Source organism: Electrophorus electricus, chromosome 11 (genome assembly GCF_013358815.1).
Source record: "Electrophorus electricus isolate fEleEle1 chromosome 11, fEleEle1.pri, whole genome shotgun sequence".
NCBI classification, from domain to species: domain Eukaryota; kingdom Metazoa; phylum Chordata; class Actinopteri; order Gymnotiformes; family Gymnotidae; genus Electrophorus; species Electrophorus electricus.
In genome coordinates, this window is record NC_049545.1 from 13,032,501 (window position 1) to 13,055,000 (window position 22,500).

Here is a 22,500-nt window from a genome sequence, read left to right on the forward strand (position 1 = left end):
ACGCCCGCCCGTGCGCCCCGCGCTGACTTTAAACGGCCCTAATTACGTCCCCGCTGCCTGCTTTATTGGAGTTGATGGAAAACATGCTTAATCTCCAATGTGCAGATCGTGTAAACAGGCCTGAGCCTTGAACAGCAGATATTAGAGATGCCATTACAGCCTAATGATTTTGCTTGTGCTGCTTTCTGCAAGCGCTGCTGGAAAGTGCAAGCCTGTGCTGGGGCCAGGGGAGTGACGGCGAGCAGTCTGGGTTCCTCTAGCTTTTCCAGACACTGCTCAATTGGCGGCTAGAATCTGAGCAAGTGACAAACGACTAGTGACGGGATCAGGGCCAACCGAGTCGTGTTTAGAATCCCCCCCCAGGCATTAACCCTGAAATGTGTCAGCGCTTTGTTACTGTTGAGCTACGATGGTAGCACGGTTGCTATGGACGTAACCCTGGCGGGGGGTGGGGGTTAGTGATGACACAGTGAATTGCACACACTTCAAAACGGGCAAAAACACGACGCCTGGTACCTGGGAGCTGCAGTGGACAGGTAGTGTGAAGACTTTAAAAGGAAGAGGCAACACAGCTGTTGCTCGCTGAACAATTTGACAGTTAAGGTTAGACAGTAACACACTTGCGCGAATACGCACACACACACAAACAGCCACACGCTCACTCGCACACACATTCATACATTAGGCAATCGTCTGTAGGCATACAGGTATATGAACCTATTCAGATGATAAAGTGCCAACAAACTCTTGCGAAAGATACTTTTGCTTCCATCATGAAAAGGGAGCTTCCATTTAAAGAACTCTTGGAGCGGCACAGCTCCGGATTCAGCCGTTTAACCTTTTTTCCTCCTGAATGGTCTCTGAAGATTCAGCTGGGCTCTTTGTAGTCGGACGAACCGGGCCAGCAAAGTAAAGCTAGCAATAATGTGTGCAGAAATATGGAGATTTAGTGGCGGCAAGGTGACATGGTTGCTGCGGTAACCCACCCCCCCCCCCCCCCCCCCCCCCCCACACACACACACACACACACACACGCCCAGAGCCCCGAGCACCACCCCCAGTCTCTCCGAGCACTTGATGGGAGACGATGAAAATGTTATTCAGCCCTTTTCTTCACACATGCATTTGCATTCCGCTGCCTGCCCATCACAAACTCCTACACTGCACACATAAGCACACGCTAACACATGTGCACACATGGAAACATACACACTCACACACACACGCGTGCACTCAGTCCCTACGAAGGCTTTGATCAGCACAGGTAGCAGTAAAGGCGGTGTGTGTTTGGCGCAGCAGGAGCAACCTGGCACAAGAGGCCCAGGTACAGGAGTAAGCGTGCCCTCAAAAGAGCCCCACCAGAGCCCACACGACAGGCCCTGAGTGGAGAGGCGGCGAGGCGATGCATCCACTCAGCGAGACGAGCTGGTGCTGTCACACGCAGACTTTGTGTACACAGCAGCAGCAGCGCATGTGTGTGCGTGAACGTACGTGTGTGCTAATGTGCGCAAGTGTGTGCCTGCATGAGTCTGTGTGCGTACACGTATGTGGTACAAAGCTGTGTGATTCATCCCTGTCAGCTGTTTCTCTTTCACTTCCTGCAATCTTTTTTAGGAGAGAGCTTTAATCGGTCACGCCGTAAGCTCTGTTGGTGAGAGGGCACTTGGAATCGGCTTCATTTGTGGTAGACCAGGTGGCAGCAGTACTATTGCATTAACATGATTCAAATGCAAATTTTGTTTGAGGTAGTCCTAATCAGTTTTAGTTGTAGCATCATTATCGTTGATTGTTTGCGGCAGACCAGAGATACATATTTTTGTACGTGTGTGTATATGTCAGACTGTGTTTGTGTTTGTGTGTGTGTGTGTGTGTGTGTGTGTGTTTGTGTGTGTGTGTGTGTGTGTGTGTGTGTGTGTGTGTGTGTGTCTAGGTTTGTCTGTGTATATTTATCAAGTACAGAGAGTCACCTCATTTATCTTGATCAAGCACAGTCACCTGAAGAGCCTTTTCTTAGCTCAGGTGGTGAATTAGGTCGTGGATGCTGAATCTAACATTTGCAATTCACTGGCATTGACCACCATGTGAGATTTTTGTAACATAAATGTTACTTATATAATGCAGCACATGTACCTGATCCTACAGCAATGTTCACCTCTCACTAGGACTAAACAAACGGAACATCTAACTGCAGTTGCAGTGTAAGTTGCTTTTACATTCCCTCCGTTAAGTTTTTGTGTTCGCAGTCCGCCACTTATGGAAATCAGATAAAATTAGGCAGTTGCTACTACTGGTTATTTAAACAGCACTATTATATAACTATTACTATTATTATATAACTTTATGTAATATAACTATTATTGTATAACTTTGATGTTGACAATGTTAATATTGAGTATTAAAAGTACAGCTCTTGCGTTCTTTCGATATTCTTTTTGGATATAAAATGTTTTATTGCTTACCACCACCTCTCACTGCATAGCGAATACGCCAATAGAATACACTAAAAAGAAAGGTTATCTTGTTCACCTACATCAGAGATTTTGCTGAGAAAGGAAACTCCTTACTACAGCACGCTATAATGACAATAGGTCATATGGCTGTTCTTATTAGTTGTTTCACTTGTTATTGTTATGAAGGTATCTTCATGTTTTATTTTTCATATATGTTTGTTTACTCATTGATTTATTTCGAATAGAGGTTGGTGACCCCCCCCCCCCCGACAGAGCAGGATGTGGTCATGTGTAAGTGGCGGGCACTAGATGACTAATGGAGGGGAAAGTCGGAGTGTCGTGTGCTACAGTCACACTGGCTGAGTAGGAGCGGAGCATGTGGAAATAGAAACAGGCGCCGAGCAGTTCTGCTTCTGTTGGACACAGCATGTCTGCTTCTGTTAGCCTGCTTCTGTGACAGTTGCTCCAGTCGAACGCTTGTGAAAATTAATGAAAGAGGCTCAAGTTAGCAAAAGAAACAGTGTAGGCCCCTCATGTCATACTCTCCTGACATTTCAAATAAAAATATCCTGATTCAGCTCGTGAAGGCATTTTAAGATAACCTTTAAAGGAATATTTCAGTGTTTTTCACTCTAATATCTGTCTCCTGCGTCTGTCTAGGATCAATTACCAGAGACAATCATTTCAGTACATTTGCCTGGAGTTAGAAAAGAATATAAGTGTGTTTTGTTGACTCGAAACGCACTTACAATGGAAGCCTTGGGGCAGTTGATAATTCCTGTCAATAATCGTTTATGTGAGCATATTTGTAGAGAAAACCATCATGAGTTTTTTTTTTCTGTTTAAGGTATTTGTAAATCTGTTTGTGAATGATGTAACGGATCTGCACACTGTTTAAATTATGTGACTATTATGTAAATTATGTGAAGCACAATCTTCGGTAATAAATCGTGCTAGCACTGCTAGCACGCGGCTCTTCAGCGCACGTTACGGAACTCAGCCACTTCTTTTGCACCTCCTTCATAAATTTTAAGTCAGCACATTTTCCTTCTTCGGATGAAATTACTGTCACTGGCACGTGAATGCATGCTACAGACACGGTAGATAATATTCCATTGGAACATTTCATTACAGACTTCTCTAGTGTTCGCTGTCTGAATAACACAAAGTTTGCGCTGTTTCTGTAATAACTCACTAACATCTGAAAACTAGGTTCCATTGATTGTAGGTAGCGTCAAGAAATATAATACACAATATATATGAAAATAATATAGAAAGCAAGTCCCTGACTGAACACGCGAGGGCCTTCCTCGTAGGCCCCACTGCTGCCCCACGGCGGAGGGGCCGTGTGCTGACGCCCTCACCTTCTGCTCCGCTCTGGCCTGCCTCAGTCCTGCACGCCCACCAGAACCACAACAGCAAGTGCACGGTGTTCCATGTGTCCCCCAAAATGCCTCCATCACAATGGGGGCAGGGGACAGCGAGGCCTGTCACCTCGGGAGACCCGTGCAGACGACAGGGCATGGCGGCTCCTGTGCGGCCGCGTGATCTGCCTGTGCCCGCGCGCGAGCGGCGCTGTACGGAAGAAAAGGACCTCCCGGAGCCGCCCTGCACTCCCGCTGCCGATTATTCTGCACCAAAGGCACCTTGCACATCTGCACAAGCCTGGAAAAGGGGCCTCCGCCTCGAATTGATATACTGAGCACTGCTCAGTCTCCATAGCGATAGCCGGACACACATAACCTTTTCCCAGAGTCCGCTTTCCCGGTCAGGTTGTAATTACTTTTGGATTCAGACACATGAATAACGCTGAAGAGAAAGTCATGAGCTGAGGAAGAGATCATTTTTCCAATAAATGTCTCATTATGACATTTGTTCCAGAGTGTGTGTGTGCATGTGTGTGTGAATGACAGTAGGACTATGTATGTATTCATGACATAGTAGATAATACGTTCTTTGTGCTGTATGTAATATGGCATCTGATGAACAGTCGATTCACAGCCAACACCTGCAGCCATGTTTATGTATTTTATATACAGTACAGCATCATAGTTGATCAAGGTTGATCAATGCTGTACAAACATTTACCTTTTTTTTTGTATTTTATTTTTTGAATATTTTAATATACTGTATTGCTTATTAATTATTGGTATGCAAATGTGCAACGTTAATTGGTAGTGCTATATCAGTCTGACTGGTATTAATCACTAACCTGATGTGAATACAATATGATTCACACACACACACACACACACACACACGCACACTGCACTCCATACACAGTGCTTCTCAAAGGACTTGTGCAGATGCATACAAATGCCATGTGTGCACTGTGGCTTTTCTGCCTTGCAGCACAATTTAATTGCTTCTTTTCATTCATATCCACAAGTGCTCTTGGACAGGCATGAAGTATGCAACAGGGGAAAGAAACTGTTATGAAGTACACACACACTCCCACTCTCACACAGTCTCACTAATTTAACAGTGTCTGTAGTCTATGTCTTACAAGCAGTCGATTATGTATGGAGTCACTTGTGTGAAAACAGCATAGCATTTGAATACGAAATACATTGATAAATCAGGCCTTGGAGGACTATTGATTATAACAGGGAAGCTTTGTGTAAAATAGGCTTTTGCAGGCAGCAGAGCTGAAAACCCAGTGGCTCACGTTCAAATCAAACCTCTGTTAAATGTCATATCGACTGGGTTGTTTTGATGAATGGAATTCTTTGAAATTCATCTTATTAAGCGGAACATTTGAGAGTGAACACAGACAGAGTTTGTGCAGTTCATAGCATTTGTGATAAAATATTAATACAACAGGAAAAAGTGACTTAATTGTTTGGCCTGAAATCATATCACTGCTTACCACCAGCGGATGACTTTTGTTGTGCATACAAGCACTGTATGTTTCCCATAACCTTCCATCACCCACAGCAGCTGTGTAATAGTGGTGCTGCTAGAAATGACAGCAGCAGGCTAGCAGGGACACCGCTCGTTTCTGTCTCTCTGCACACGCAAAAGGCCCGGCTTGGTTTTTAAAGCTCCGCAGCTGAGTCCCTCGACCACGCGGCGCCAGGTCCGGGCCTGATGCTGTGACTGACAGGTCTCGGGCCGACGCCAAGGCTCGATCGATCGGGCGAACGATCGGCCGCTCTTATCTTGTCGCGGTGGGGCACGGAGCAGGGCCGGGGAGCCCTCGACGCCATTGGCACCCGCTCACTGCGCATCGAGCGCCATTGTCAGGGCCCGGCCCGAAGAGCGTGGCAGATAACGGCTGGACGGGCCGTGCTGATAGAGCGCCTCGCTGTCTCACCCCACTCCCCACTCTCTGTCTCTGCCTCAGGGCTAGAGCATTCCACATGCGCTTTTCTGGTTCTTCTTCCTCAGCACCAGGGATTTCCGTGGTGGTCTGTGATGGTGATTGGGCCACTAACGTGCACGTCCGTCACACACTCCATTCTTTTAAAGCTAGTGAGATAGATTTTACCTCGATGTTAAAGGCACGTGCTTCTCAGACTGGAGGAGGATCGCATTATATGTATTTAGAACAAATTCATCATTCACAGGTAGACATGCGCCAATTAGCAGTTATATTACAAACACTCCGATTTGTAATTATTTCTGCAAGCCTGTCAGGCATTTAAAAAAAATTTGCTTTATAGATAATGGAACAAAAAAAGCCTGAATACGTCCTTGTCTGGAATAAATCCAGAATGAAAAGTAGTCTCTGAAGGTGGTGTTCATTGTCTCCCAGAAAAGATAAAAGCGAGGATACACAGTAACAGATTCAGTGTTTGCAGTCTCCAAGGCCTGTATTCTCAGATGCCCCTCCTATCCACGGAATGGTGGAAACCAGGCCCTACATTGCCATGAAAGTATATTGCATGCTGCCTTTACTACAAGGATCTATTGTGCATTGTGCTGTGTAATTTTACTGTGTTGAGCCTTTCCTTATTGTAAGAAAGTGACGTTTGGTGTTATTATTTTTAATCTGCTCTGGTCTTCAGGCAGGGTGTGAATAGAGGCCTAATGCTGGTTTGTTTGTGTGTTCCAGTTTAATTTCGTGGGCCGAATCCTGGGCCCACGGGGTCTCACAGCCAAGCAGCTGGAAGCAGAGACAGGCTGCAAGATCATGGTGAGAGGCAAAGGCTCCATGAGAGATAAGAAAAAGGTAAGCACACACACACACACACACACACACAGATCAGCCTAATTCATAAGCATGTGCCTATGGAGGAGGGCGTGAATGTGTATCCATGTGCTCATCATACACAGGTGTGTAGTCATGTGGAAACTGGCCTCACCCAGCCTTTGCTGGGCTATTTGCAGGCCCAGCTGAAATATGTTCAGCTTTCCTGACGGCGGGGAATATCAAGTCCTCCCTGAACTGCAGTTTGCTCCTGAGAGCTTTGGGCAGGTGTTCAAACATTGTCCTTGGCCTCCGATCACATGGTGGGCGGCTCCAGTGGGCCTGCCAGGTCTCCTGTCCCAGGCAAACCCCAGACTAAGTGCGGCATGCTGGGTCTCTATCTCTGGAGCTGCAGGGGGGGGGTTATGGGAGGGTCTGGTACTGAGGGTTATGTCCATAGTCCATTACTGGAGTCTATGAACACTTGGGTAAACATATATTTCTTGGCCTTCGGTAAGCATGTAGTGGCACCTGTTTTGTTGTTTATCTGATAACTTTTACGTTTGCATTCGGAACCAGTTCATGCTGCATATTAGACGGTGCTGTAACAACACAGACCCTCTTTTTCCTCACACACCTTCCCCTACAACACATATTTTTGTGGTCTGGTTCTGAGAATGAGGTGCGTTTGTGTTTCCAGCAGTAGGGCCAGCCCTGTATTTGGACAGGCGACTCTAGTGGAGATAGCCCTTACAGGCACGGAAGGGGGAGTGTGTGTGTGTGTGTGTGTGTGTGGAAGGGTGGTGGGAATGCTTAAACAAGTGCTCTGTGAAAAGCACCGTTGTCATCTCACACTCCACACCCACATCTGGATCAGCTCGGCATCCCAGCAGAGCACAGCTGCTCGTCAACATATCAGATCTCATCGCTGTAGGTCCGCGTCTCTGCGCATGTTTGTGTGTGTCAGTGCGCGCGCCTGAGAGTTTATGAGTGTCTGTGCGTGCACCTGAGTGTTTGGGCGTGTCTGTGCTCACTCGAGTGTGTCCCTGAGTACATGCGCATTTGTGTGTGGCCGTGCATGCATGCACGCATCTTCGTGTGTTTATGGGTATCACTGGATATGCACACACGCGACTTTATGGGTTTGTAGGTGTCCCTGCATACGCACACACATGCCTTTGTGTGTTTGTGGGTGTCCCTGCATACACACACGCGTGCCGTTGTGTGTTTGTGGGTGTTCCTGCATACACACACACATGCCTTTGTGTGTTTGTGGGTGTCCCTGCATACACACACACGTGCCGTTGTGTGTTTGTGGGTGTCCCTGCATACACACACACGTGCCTTTGTGTGTTTGTGGGTGTCCTTGCATACACACACACGTGCCTTTGTGTGTTTGTGGGTGTCCCTGCATACATACACAGTTGTGTGTTTGTGGGTGTCCCTGCATACACACACACGTGCCTTTGTGTGTTTGTGGGTGTCCCTGCATACACACACACGTGCCGTTGTGTGTTTGTGGGTGTCCCTGCATACACACACACATGCCGCTGTGTGTTTGTGGGTGTCCCTGCATACACACACACACGTCTTTGTGTGTTTGTCTGGCTTCAAGCCCTCACAGTCCGTCCAGCCCAGCTGACGGCACCGCGCTCACCCAAACCTCTCGCTCCTGAAGTGTATAAATTCATATGTCCGCTTAAGGCTTCTTATCGAGTTAGTGGGTAACCATGGCACTCAGCCATGCTGCAAATACCTTCTTTATGCATCTTCTTTGACCTTTAGCCCAGTCTCCATGTCTGGCTCACCCTCTCCCATCTAGCCCCTGACTGCTGTGCTTTTGTTACTGGGTATAAGCTTATTCTACCTGCACAGCGTTGGTTGGATTCCTCTGCACTCGGGCAGGTGTTCTTGTCTGCTTTGTCATATTTCCTTTCTCATGCTTACACACACCTACACACACATGTCTGTGCACTGGTACACACACTGCTTAAGTGAAACAAATGCTAACTGACAGCATGTGCTCATGGATTGCAGAACACTGATGACCAGTAGCCCGAGCAGATAAGAACAGAATTGCCTTCATTTGTTAAAAATGTTCATTTTAGTGTTATTACAACGACGGTGTGCTGTTGCACTATTAGGGCGCATTGTCTGTGTATCATAGCCTCGCTGTTAAACCGTACGATAAGCGCACACTGGTGACTTTTTATTCAAAACATGTTAGAAAAGAAGATGCTAACAACCTGGTCCTACAAGATACAACGTAGCTTCATCAGTCACACATAAGTAGACAATAGGAAATTTATCGAAGCTCTCTAAACACAGTCACATTGCCTTTGTCTCACTGCCTAAAGCACAGCTCTAATGTGAGCAGAGAAGGCATCTGGTAGCAGGATTATTTTCTGCTAACACTCAAGGCAAGCCTTTCCACAGCCCCCACATCTATCCAGCGCTCATTTAGAGATGTCTCAGGCTGCAGCTGATATTGAGGAAAAGATTCCCTCCTTCTGTATTATCAAATCCCTTCAGAAGTGCATTTGAGATGCCCAAGTAATAAAGTGAGTGATTAAGGCAACCCACACATGAAAGAAAACACACACACACACACACACAGACACACATATACATACACGCGTGAACGAGACGCGCATGCAGGCTTCGCAGTTTGTCTCCAGCACAGCACAGACCAGCCAGGGCTGTGAAGTGAGGGGATAGAGTTGCTGGGCTGGGTTGGTAGTGAGGGTCTGCTGTCAGACGGGTGTCTCTGTTTCTTGGGCTGGGCTTGTCAAAGATGCTCTGCTCCACTGCTGGCCCTGCTAGCAATTACTGTTATTAAGCCTGTCACAATCGCTTCTGCACCAACACTGGTCATAGTGTGTGTGTGTGTGTGTGTGTGTGTGTGTGTGTGTGTGTGTGTGTGTGTGTGTGTGTGTGTGTGTGTGTGTGTGTGTGTGCGCACGTGTGTGTGTGGCTTTGGGTGCGTGTGTGTACTTGTGCACACACATACACATGGTTGTGTGCATAGTGGTATTTTTATTTCTAACCTCCTCCACACCTCGTTGTTTATATGAGCCTCACCACAGGTTTTTAAATTATTATTTGAGACACAGTGTAACTCTTACAGTGTGAAGAAAGCCACGGCTTCATTGTTTGGTGATATAAATTATAAATTACAAGTAGATTTATACCACTGCATTTTAAACTCAGTTTAATTACTGTCTTTATACAGGCACTCAGAAATTCCACACCTCCATGACAAGTACACCAGAGATTTAAATCAAGTGCTGTCTTGGCTCAACATAAATGTGAGGCAAAATGTGAGACAGTTACGCATACATAATTTGGCTGTGTCGTTTTGTCCAGTCTGTCTTATTAGTTGGCCAGGAAGAAACAGGCAGAACAGTCTTGGGGAAACCATTAAATCAAAGGTGCTTTTATGCACGTGTGCACATGTGCATATGCGTGTATATCAGGGTCTGTGTCTGTGTGTCGCCAGTCCACATAAATGTAGGTTTGTGTGTGGCTGTGAACTTCGATGCAGGCGGAATACCAGAATGCTGCAATAGCGAGTTCTCTGACAAAGAGCGTAACCCTGGATGTTTCACTCTTCTAAATCCTCTAACAAGGAGCTTTGATGTGCCGGGGTTTTTACACAATCACTGAGTGGTGTGGGTTTAAGCACACAACCCATTCTCCTACCTCACTTCCCTCAACATGAAATCCTCCCCTGGGAGGGAGAGACAGAGAGAGAGAGAGAGAGAGAGAGAGAGAGAGAGAGAGAGAGAGAGAGAGAGAGAGAGAGAGAGAGAGAGAGAGACAGAGAGAGAGAGAGAGAGAGTGGGAGGGAGGGAGGGAGAGAGACAGAGAGAGAGAGAGAGAGAGAGAGACAGAGAGAGAGAGAGAGAGAGAGAGAGAGAGAGAGAGAGAGAGAGAGACAGAGAGAGAGAGTGGGAGGGAGGGAGGGAGAGAGACAGAGAGAGTGAGATGGAGGGAGAGGGAGAGAGACAGAGAGTGTGAGAGAGAGAGAGAGAGAGAGAGAGAGAGTGGGAGGGAGAGAGAGAGAGTAGGAGGGAGGGAGAGAGAGAGTGGGAGGTAGAGGGAGAGAGACAGAGAGAGTGAGATGGAGGGAGAGGGAGAGAGAGACAGAAATAGTAAGATGGCGGGAGAGAGAGACAGAGAGTGAGGTGAAGGGAGAGAGAGAGAGAATGAGAGAGAGTGTGAGGGAGGGAGACAGAGAGAGTGAGAGAGAGTGTGAGGGAGGGAGACAGAGAGAGAGTGAGAGAGAGTGTGAGGGAGGGAGACAGAGGGAAACAGGGAGGGAGAGACAAAGAGAGAGGGAGACGGAATGAGAGGGAGGGAGAGACAGAGAAAGCGAGAGAGAGAGAGAGAGAGAGAGAGTGAGGGAAGGGCCTGGTTCTCCCTGACTTCTTTCATTAGATCATTCAACTGAAGGCCATTGTGAATGGAATGGATAACTAGGGTTTCACACAAATGAAAATTTAAATACCACAGTCATCACAATATGATGAGTGATTAACTTATGTGAAGCACCCCCCAGCTGGTGGTGCAGCTGCCGCAGTAGTGTTCAGGCCCAAACGTAGGGCACATGCTTTTACTTACTTCAGAACCAAATCTGATGTTAAAACCATGAAGCTTGTCTCCTCAAAACAAACAAACAAACAAACAAAAACAGTGACAACATAAATGTGCAAATGTTAAGCCAATGTTTAGTTACATTGTTAAGCCAAAACTGTTAAGCCAATGTTTAGTTAATTTTTTAATTTATATTTAATAATTTACATACCTTTTCATTAAAGGACATGTGCAGTAATCTGAATGGTTGGAAGTTCTCCAGTTACAGGAATACTGGAATCATTGTCTTCAGCTAAACATTTAATTAAGGTTTTATTAATGCTTGATGTGCAGATGTGCAGGCAACGTTTGAACAAAATAAGATGAAGAAACAATATAAATAATGAAATACACACACACACACACACACACACACACACACACACACACACACACACACACACACACACACACACACACGTGTGTGTGTGTGTGTGTGTGTGTGTGTGTGTATTCATGTATTTCAATTACACTTGATTATCTGTCTAAACAGTATGAATGAGTCTGCTTTTAATATAGCTGTTGAATAATAATGCATATGACCCACTGGTTTAGACACAGGAAAATTAGCTGCCCCAAGCCCACACAAGTAAGGACGAACTTCAGCTCTGCTTCAGCTAAAAACTTCGGAACACAAGGAAAGCGCCAAGGCTGTCGGTCTTAGTGCACAAGCCCCCTATACCATAAAAGCATCCAAACATTGCTCCCGCTGATACTTTATCACACCACAGTACAGAGCAGTAACATGCGACGCCTTTCTGCAAGGACAGCAGTGCCTTGAAAGCTCCGAGATTTGTACTTCATACACTTTAGGCAGATAGTCAGAGGAATTACGCTTCCCAAGGTTTCACCCTGGTTCCTACTGCTCCTTCTGTTTTATTTTCCCCTTTTTTTCCCAGCGCTCTCTCACCCCTCTGCATGGGCCCTCCTGCCCTCCTCTCCTCCCCCTGAACAAGCTGTGATATTAGTTCCCAGAGGCCTCTGCAGTAGGCCCGGCTCCGCTTCACCCGACCATTATTGCCTCTGTAAGGATTACAAAGGAGCGGGACAATGGATTTATGGACATTGATTATGCTCCTGGTCCGCTACTGGATGGCCAGCTAGAAGGGGAGGGAGGGAGAGAGATAGAGGGGCTATAAACAAAGGGCTAGAGGAGGGCTGCACAGCTGGACATGTTTCCTCCGTGGAGCGCCGAGGGAGCGTCACCTTGACTACCAGCCGGTCATTGGCTGCCCTGCAGGACTGTCGTAGGTGCGATGTGAGACTGATCAAGACCACGAGAGAAAACAGCTATATCTCACTGCTCAGAGTGTGCACACACAAACCACAGAGTCACTTTCTCTCTCTCTCTCTCTCTCTCTCTCTCCCTCTCTCTCACACACACACACACACACACACACACACACACACTCTAGAATTATTTTGACTTGTGCAATGCAGTAGCTGATTCATGCTATGCCTAGACCTAAACCCATCCCTAACCTTAATTTTTAACATTATTTTTCCAATAGAAGAAAGCAGGGGAAAGGAATAGTATTTTCCTCATGGGGATCAGGAAAATGCCCTCAGAATCTCAGTTCTTTTATGATTTCTTTTTTTTTATCCTGGGTGAAACACACACACACACACACACACACACACACACACACGCACAGACAGACAGGCCTGCAGAGGGTCTACCATTAACCCCCATAGCCAACAAAAGCACACATCCTCCTGGCAGTTTTTGCTGGGCTTTTCTTTTTCTTTTTTTTCGAGTGCTATAACGGCTGTGGGCAGGCTGCTGGTCCGTGACAGTCAGGCACGGAGGAACAGGATGAATGCTAAGAGAAAAGGAAGTGACCTAATATGAACGCGCCGCCTCTGTGTCAGATGATAAATCACACCAAGCAAGTCAGATGATGCCAGTGCTGCAATATTTCCCCGCGCCGCGTCACGCAGAAAAGCGCCAACAATGGAGCCCTAATGAAAATCAGCGGGCGAAGTGCGGCAACACAGACGGCACCGCTGATTGCCATCAATTTCCCATTTGCAGGCACGGAGAGAAAAACGAGCACTGTTTGCATATCTGATTATTGCATAAATCAAATCTTGATGTTTTTTTTTTTTTCTTTCACGGGGAAATCGCGCAAAACTGGAAGCGAGCGGGCTGCAGCGTCAGGGGCGAGGAGGGGAGCGACCCCCATCTCTCAGCGCACCACTGTTTCCCGTCAGCCCTGCACCAGCCAACTCCGACCGCGCCCATCCATCAGCTGCCGAGTCTGAGCTTGGCCGTGGCTGGAAGGCCCCCCTCCTTTAAGTTTCGGAGCGCAGCCGAAGTTCGGGATCGCTTCCACGGCAAATGCCCGGTCCGGCCAGACGCGGCGCTCACGGAGGTGGCAGGTGTCCCACCGCCGCTGGGTTCCGGAGGCTGCGGAATGCCCCCCGCCGGTGCAGGTCCCGGGCTCCTGCGCTCCTTCAAGCATCCTTGCGGTTCCGCCACGCGCGCGCCCTCCGTCTGCGCGCCCGCCGCCTGCATGCCTGGCAGCCGATCAAAGCCGCACCGCATCTGTCGACTTCGCTGCGTGTTTTGTTTCCGCGTCGTCTTCCGCGTTGCACCCGCCGGGTCTGTCCTTTGCTGAAGAAGTGAGAACATCACACATTGTTCTGCTCCCATAGAGGCATCAGAGCACATTCCAGCAGGGAGACCTAGGTAGTCTAAAATTCAGCATACCAGACATATCAGAAAAGGATGGTGTGCTTACATTTGTACAGTTTCCTTTCTTCTTAAACTTTTGTTTTGATCCGCTCTGATTGCAGAGAAGGCACTTGGCCCAGTGCCTCGTGTTGTTTGTGAGGACAGGTCAAAAGGCTTCTCGCTCTGTCACAGTTTTAACCGAACACATGGGTGTAACCTTGCCCTTTTACTTATTTCCTGAGCGTCTGTCCATTATTTGTAAACAATTGAACCTTGTTTGCACACTTTCGGACTGGAGCCTCCTTACTGCTGCTCCCCTAAAACTGTGCATGCTTTGTCTACCCCCCCCCCCCCCACCCAGGAGGAGCAGAACCGTGGCAAGCCCAACTGGGAGCACCTCAACGAGGACCTGCACGTACTGATCACCGTGGAGGACGCGCAGAATCGCGCCGAGGTCAAGCTGAAACGGGCCGTGGAGGAGGTCAACAAACTACTGGTGCCTGCGGTGAGTGAAGGGTGCCAATAATCCTGCCACTTCCTGCCTCTGCCCACCAACTTCCTCTTCCCTCAGCGTGTTGCAAAGCAGTTAGTTTTACCACCCAAAACGAAGTGTGTCAAAGTAATGCAGAAGTGAGCCTCATCAGGCTGAATGCAATAAAGTTCATTCTGGTTCTGTGAATCAAAGTGATGTGAACTTTGCCACACTGGACAGTGACACACTGACTGTTATTATGTTATTTTTAAGGAATAGGGTTTTAATGGAATTGTGTGTCCAGTTTCTGTGTTGGCCTGTGTCTGGGCTTGTGTGTGTGTGCGTGTGTGTGTGTGTGTGTGTGTGTGTGCATGCGTGTGTGTGTGTGTGTGTGTGTGTGTGTGTGCTTGATATCACACTCTTCACCTGCTTCCTTTGCAGCTCTTCCATATCAATTCATGTAGATTTGGGTGCTTATTCATTTAGTGCAGGATGAGATCATAAATTCAGTTTGCTCTTTCAAGACAATTATCTCTGATTGCACCACTTTGTCACCCCACTGTATGTTACAACAGATGATCATCCTCCATGTCAGCTCAGCCCAGCATGCAAGTCTTCTGACACACCTGTTCCTTTTAATATCGCTAGGTTGAGGTATGCGTGTTTAATCACCCGTGTGTGTGTATGCGCCCTGCATCTGTGTGTGTGTGTGTGCGTGAGTGTGTGCGTGAGTGTGTGCGTGTGCGTGTGTGTGTGTGTGTGTGTGTGTGTGTGTGTGTGTGTGTGTGTGTGTGTATGCTCTCCTTTCAGCTGGTCAACATTTCCCCCTTTCATTTCCATTCTTCTCCATGTCACTTGATGAGCAGGAAGTGAAATTTTCTCCAATCCCTCCTGAGAAAGAGGAAGCTCTGTTCATGGCTGCCGCTGCTTAGGCTGATTCAGGTCCATGACCTTCCTTACACACTTCTCTTCAAACCTCTTTATCGGGGCCCATGAAAAGCTACTGGGAGGGGGAAGCCCAGACCGGCGACCTCAGAACCGTAGTAGTTGAGTTCGCTGCCGTTGTGGATTGAGTCAGCATTGCCCTGTAGTGTAAGTGTGGGTGAAGGATCGCATGGGTGAAAAGGTGCAGGCATATGAGGATTGCGCAGCGTATGATCTTTGAGGAATCCAGGCTTCTGAAATAACAGACGCGCAGCTCTGCGCATACCCCGATCATTTGCCTTTTACTCTGTCTCAGTAAACAAAATACAGTTCTGCTTGAATGCTTTTGTCCATTCCGAAGCCACATTTTCATAACAGACGGTCCTAATCAGGAGATTGTTGGCCTAAACAGCACATTTCCTTCGCCGTCGTTCTAACCCTTACAGAATATTAAGCACCCGCCACAAATGCATGCTCTCCTATCAATCAATGATACTTGTGATCAAAGGAATAAATGCCTTCTATAACGGAACAACGACCAATCTGAACCTCTCCAACCTTCGTTTGGCTTGCACGCTGCTACGATGCTGTTGATCAGTAATCTGCGTAGTCTCAGTCCATGCCAAAGGCAAGAGCCAGCGTGAACTACCTTCACTCCTGTCAGCGGGATTTTACCAGAGACAACCCACCCCACTTTTTGCTTTCGCAACGTGCACTTTGAGATGCACTTTAACACCGTAAATGTACTGCACCGCGGCGTAAGGATGTCTCCAGACATGTTTCTCAATGCTGGGACCATCTAAGAGCTGCCCACCCACATCCCTCCCTCCCTCCCCTGATAAATGCGTCCGGCCTCGACTCAGACTTGCAGGGAGGCGGTGACACTTTCTTTCACAGATGGTTAGGAATTTCTTTTTTTGCGCACAGATGCTTAAGGTGCTTACAGGTGCTTACAGGTACCCCAGCTATTTATATTTCTGAAAGTAACCTCTGTGCCTTACACTATGAGTCCTTTATATTTCACACAGTTTTGGAGTTGGGGGGGGGGGTTGAGATGTACTTTTAGGTGCTAAAAAGTACAGAAAAATGAGATCTTGAGATGTTTGCAAAAGAATTATTCTGTTGTGCTAAGAATGAAGGTTTAGTGGACCTTAATTTCACTAAATGTGTTTTAGCATGCTTAGTAAATGCTAAGTAAATGCTTAATATTTAGACAGTGGCATGGAGAGGTAAAATTATATGACTTTGTGAGGTCACATGATATTTTAGGCTTGAGGCCATGTGATGTGCAAATACCTTCCTGGCGGTCAGGGCCACTGGATTATGTGAAGTGCCATTGATGGTTCCAACACTATTGGGAGTCTGCTAACAGCTAGGGCATGACCAGTGAAACCTGCCTGATTGATTTCATTAGAGACTGGACTTTAATGAAGAACACGAGGCAGCAGGGTCAGCCTCTGGGGAGCCAGCTACTGTGTGGGTTAGCACAATTAGAATGCCTACCTACATTCATTAGCTGTAGCGTGACACTTTCTGTGGGAGTGTGTGTTTGTCCGTGGATGCATGTACTTGTGGATCTGTGTCCGTGAACATGTGCACGAGTGTGTGTGTCTGTGTGTGTGTGTGTGTGTGTGTGTGTGTGTGTGTGTGTGTGTGTGTGTGTGTGTGTGTGTGTGTGAGCAAGAGAGAGGGAGCAGTTCATGTTTTCATGTGGTGCTTTGGAAGATTTCCTTACAGCAATCTCTTTAGCAAGATCACCACAAATGATGAAGCAAAAAAGAAATCTGCAAAAATAGCTCTCTTTTAATTTGATCAAAAGTATGAAGTGTGAAAGGTCAAGAAAATAACAGCAAAGTAGAGTTTTGCAGCTCATTACTATCTTTACTTTAGCTGCTGTAGTACAACCAATGATTGTACAGTGATTTAATACAGAATGTAGCAAAGACAATGTGCAGCCTTGCTCTGCCCACCAGACCAAAGGGCCAGCGCGCTAATGTCATAACCAGAATATACCTTCACCCTTCTGAATATACCTTCACCCTTCTGAATATACCTTCACTCTTCTGAATGTATCTTCACTCTTCTAAATGTATCTTCACTCTTTTGAATGTATCTTCACCCTTCTGAATGTATCTTCACTCTTCTAAATGTATCTTCACTCTTCTAAATGTATCTTCACCCTTCTGAATGTATCTTCACTCTTCTGAATGTATCTTCACTCTTCTGAACGACAGTGCTCCTTCTGCTTCCCTCCGCTTCATGGAAGTGATGTTCTCCATCACCTGGAATAATCCACATCGCTGTTACTCCTGGATGTCATTGAAACTGCTTGTTTTTGGATCTGCTAAATGAGAATTGTCGTTCTCTCTGTCGGCGGAGCATTGCAAAGACCGCAAAGCAGCAACACTGCTCCACCTGTAGCATTATCGTGACCCCTGACCTCGTGCTCAGTCCCATGACAGCAGACCTCCCTGTCTAACCCAGCCCCACTCTGCAGTGCGAGTGAAGTATATACTCCTGCATCCCGAGGTGAAAACCATTAACAGCTCGATGTTTGCCTCCGGGGGCTCATCTCAGACAAAGAGACGGAAGGAGGATACTCCCCGCCAAGCCCAGCAACCCCCACACTACCACCAAGATCAGACTGTCCTGCTCATCAAAAACATGCCATAATCCACGCTGAAATTTACATACAGATTGAAGGCGTTCCAATGGCATTTGGGCTGCCTGCCCTGCACCCTGCTTTGGGGGGGTGGGGGGGCCTTACAAGGGGTTTGTGGGAAATGTGCTCGCATTAGCAGAGCTGCTGCTCGTCTAGGGCTTGGCGTGGCTGCCTATGCCGCCTCGAGACACCCACCCCACGCTGCCTGCCCTCCAGGACCCCAGCAGACACGGCCCCAATCAGCGAGCGCCCCCACGTCTTCCCCTCCTTCTGTCATTACCACCCTCATCGTCGCCACCTTCGCCAGCACCGTCGCGTAATCAGAATTCGCAGTGGCAGGGCCAGGGCCGGTAGCAGGGCGGTGGCCGGTGGGATGCCGGCAACACCGTCAAAAGCAATTTTCATCAATGGCTTTCTGGCACAAAGAAGAAGAAAAAAAACGGTGCAGATAAGTGAATCTGATTGTGCTGACGGAAGCAGCAGTTCACGCAGGCGCAAGCCCCCCTTCCCACGCCCGATGCACACGCCACTGATTCACACAGCAATACCGCCACAGCAGGGGAAGCGCCGCTACCTCACCGCGACATGGCAGCCACATCCAGCTTGCCTTGCTCTTTGAAGTCAGAATTGAGGACGGCAAGGTGATATTGCTCTCAGCTCACATGGGGGTTTTTTTTTCCCCCGTGCGCGGGCTGCTTTTCTTCATAGAATGGAAGTTCTCCGTATCTGCATGACAAAATGCTTAAATGTCTACAAAAAAAACTTCAGGATTGCTTTTTTCCTCCACCTCCGGGCTCTCTTATAAAGTCTGCCTATCTGACACAGGATCTCTGATGATTCATATTTCATTAAAAAGGAGCGACGGTGTCACCACAGTCCGTAACATTTTAACTCCTTACCTGTGTACCTCCTGCACTAAAATTACTCCGCCGTCTCCGAGAAGCTGTTTTCAGGAAGAAAAAAAAGAATATCCATGCTGACAAGCCGACGTCCTCCTTCTTCGACATGCCGCGGGAAGTACAGCCGGGTCTGAGGTCTGCAGGCTCCGCCCCTGCCCTGTCCACGCTAGCCGAAACCAGGCCTAACTGGCCCCATGCTGAAGGGACTGCTTTAATTAAAGTCTTGTCTCTGAGCCTGCCTACCGTGGCCGCCAGCCCCAGTCGGGACAGATAGAGACAGCCTTAATTGCTGGGGCTGGAGATAAAGTGGAATTTAAAATGTGGACTCGGCAAGGAGGGAAGCGCTTGCCACTAGTAAGCCGCACACGCACACGGGACGCCTGCGGCCACCGGGGTTGACGGAGACAGCCGAGGGACGTGGGTAAATGGAGAGGGGCCCAGGGGAAGGGGGGAAGGGGGTTATGGATCCACCCCCGCTGGCAAGTGCATTCTCAGCCTGCCGGTCACGCAGCCCTCCCTGCCGATGCATGCAAGAGGCTGTGCTCAGCAGTTGTGATGGTGCCCGTGGCCTCGAGGGATGTTAATACAGGCTCAATGTCAGGCCACGGCATTGGTCTCACGCATAACATCAACACAGCCCTGCCTATACGTCTTACACCTCTCTCTCTCTCTCTCTCTCTCTCTCTCTCTCTCTCTCTCTCAGATCTCCAACCTAAAACTTCTCTGGCTCTTCTTCTCACAGCTTTGCTCCTCTCGGGGGGCTCCTAATGCTCGGAGAACGTGGGTCGGAATGGTCGGGGGACTTGGCACTCCATCTTGGGGATTCCCATTCTGAGCACAGCTTAAGTGTACTCTCACAAACCTGGTCACTGTGCGGAAGATACAATAGACAAGCGCTTTATACCAGAGTGCAAGTGAATGTGAAAATGGAAGGGTGGAAGGGTCTGTGTGGGAGAGCATAGTTGGCATGGCAGTTTGTGACGGGGTGTGCGTGTGTGTGCATGTGTGTGTGTGTGTGTGTGTGTGTGCGCGCACGTTTATGCGTGCAGCTGAATGGAAGACTAAAGGTTCCTGCTGTTTGTGGGAGCTGCCATCTGTTTGCCACACTGGACAATGGTCTCACTCTTGCGTGACATGTTTCAGGTGGCCAGTCTCTCCCACTGGTGGCCAGTCTCTGCCCCTGCTCCTCGTAGAAGTAGAGTTGTCTGTGTAACAGTGAACTGTATGTGGGGCCGTGTGTGTGGGAATGTTGGTGTGTGAGTGAGAGTGTGTGGGTGTGTGTGTGTGGGTGTGTGTGTGTGTGTGAGGGTGTGTATGGGTGTGTGTGGGGGGGTGGGTGCCTGAGAGAGAGAGAGAGTGGAAGGGGGGGCCTTCTTTTATCTTCCCTTCTTCATGTAGAGTTCATAAATCATGGATTTTTTAATGTTTATATATATTTTTATATATTTTTGTTTTTGCTTTTTTTGTGCCAAATGTTTAATAAGTATTCCAGTTACTATTCTAATGTCAGAGAGGAGGAGATGTATGTGAGCAAGGGTCCCACACACTGTGGTGGACTTATTGTCTTTGGTCCCATGAGTAGCCATCCAGGGCTTTTCTCTGGTCACATGACTGAGTAGCCATCCAGGTCTTCTCTCTGGTCACATGACTGAGTAGTCATCCAGGTCTTCTCTCTGGTCACATGACTGAGTAGTCATCCAGGGCTTCTCTCTGGTCACATGACTGAGTAGTCATCCAGGTCTTCTCTCTGGTCACATGACTGAGTAGCCATCCAGGTCTTCTCTCTGGTCACATGACTGAGTAGCCATCCAGGGCTTTTCTCTGGTCACATGACTGAGTAGCCATCCAGGGCTTTTCTCTGGTCACATGACTGAGTAGCCATCCAGGTCTTCTCTCTGGTCACATGACTGAGTAGTCATCCAGGTCTTCTCTCTGGTCACATGACTGAGTCCTTGTCTCTGACAGTGAGGGACCATCAAAAGGCCCTTTGTTTACAATTGGAGTGTGGAAGTCGTGAGCAGAGCTTTCAGGCTGGAAAAATGCTTCCATCTCTTTGCTGTTTCCCCTTTCTTTGCTGTTTCTCTATCTATCTATCTATCTATCTATCTATCTATCTATCTATCTATCTATCTATCTATCTATCTATCTATCTATCTATCTATCTATCTATCTATCTATCTATCTATCTATCTATCTATCTATCTATCTATCTATCTATCTATCTATCTATCTATCTATCTATCTCCTTCTTTTTCTTTCTCTCCCCCTTTCGGCACTTTCTCTGCTTCCTTCTCCCTCTGCCACACACACTTTCTTTTGGTCTAACGTGTCTACATTATTGAGCACCATGTTATGTTTTATCACTCCTGCAAGTATAGCTGATATTCAGTGGGTGGGGGATCAAAGCATGCCTAGCTTTGCACAAGGTTAGAGAATGCGTTGCCTTGGAGACCCCTTGAGAGCCCCTTGCCCCATCTTTCAAGTATAAGGTCATATGATCATGAGGGCCTTTAATCCTTTAGCCAAGGCCTCTGCTCCTCCATATTCACTTTGCCCTGGTAATAAAGGTCCGATAAAACTCGCTCATCCATACGCATCCACACTTATCTGTCTCCCTCACTGCCCCGCCCCCGTTCCTGCCCTCTGTTGATTGGCACGTTAATCCCAAAGTAAGTGAAGACTAAAGCAAACACGCAGAGACTCCAGTGGTTCAGAAATGGATCCGGTTCCATTGCTGCGTCGGGAAGTGGACCTCCCCCCAGCCTTTGCACAAGAAAAATGTCACCAGTTGAAATAAAGGAACCTGTTCCCAACATGTCCCTCCTGTCAGCACGCGCTACACTCGACTCTGCCAGACGCCTCCTGGCTTTGCTTCGCCGTGAAGTCAAACGTGAGCCGTCATTTGCGGCCGTGTGAAAATCTCTGGCTCCCCTGCAGTGCTGCGAGTGCTATTATGACGCTTCAGACTGTGTGCTGGAGGATTTGAGGAATTCAGTCTTTTATTGCAACTGTTAGACTGTTTTGTTTTTTTTTGTTTTTTTTGAGGGTGAGTAACGCTGAGCTTGGGTCCACCTACACAGGCTGACACCCGTAATAGTTCCACATCCCTGTTTTTAAAAGTCAGCTCACACAGGCATTCTTACGAAAAAGCACAAATGAAGAGATTTCAGGGCCAAAGTCCCCGCTGAAAAGACACATCAAAGATTACATTTGACCCAATCATTCTCTCCAAGGGTCTGTAGTTTCAGTGTGAAAATCCAGCAGGACATTTGTAGCATTTGTAAACTCTGAGAGTTGACGCATGATATACCCAAAGCAGCCACATGTGCTGGACAGAACCCTTCCAATTTTAACCAATTTGTCCTTAGTTACCTCACATTCTCCAGAAGCGTTCACATTATTCTCCCACTGTCCCTCAGACCATCGTCCTGTCTGTTTTGGGGGGTTTGGGACATCCATTCTGGCTCTAAAGCGGAGAGGGTTGCATCTGTGTGATGTCAAGGAGATCTCTCTCATCCTTCCTGGTCTCTGCCTGCCTGACTGGCTCCTGTAATGCCGTTGCCTTTGTGACCAGCAGACTTGTAACAGCACTTCTCTTCTGCATGTGTTCATGTCAACAGATTTAATGATGGCGTATTATTACATTTAG

The 22,500-nt window shown here is 47.7% G+C and overlaps 1 protein-coding gene across 4 annotated transcripts in view; it reads left to right on the forward strand.

The window, feature by feature from the left end:
• LOC113572761 (protein quaking-like) overlaps window positions 1–22,500 on the forward strand; it is a 64,281-nt gene that overhangs the window by 25,023 nt on the left and 16,758 nt on the right. For all 4 annotated transcript variants that reach the window (XM_035531796.1, XM_035531797.1, XM_035531799.1 and 1 more), the window contains 2 exons: window positions 6,508–6,624; window positions 14,256–14,399. In XM_035531796.1, coding sequence (XP_035387689.1) covers window positions 6,508–6,624; window positions 14,256–14,399 — 261 coding nt within the window. The remainder of the gene's footprint in view (window positions 1–6,507; window positions 6,625–14,255; window positions 14,400–22,500) is intronic.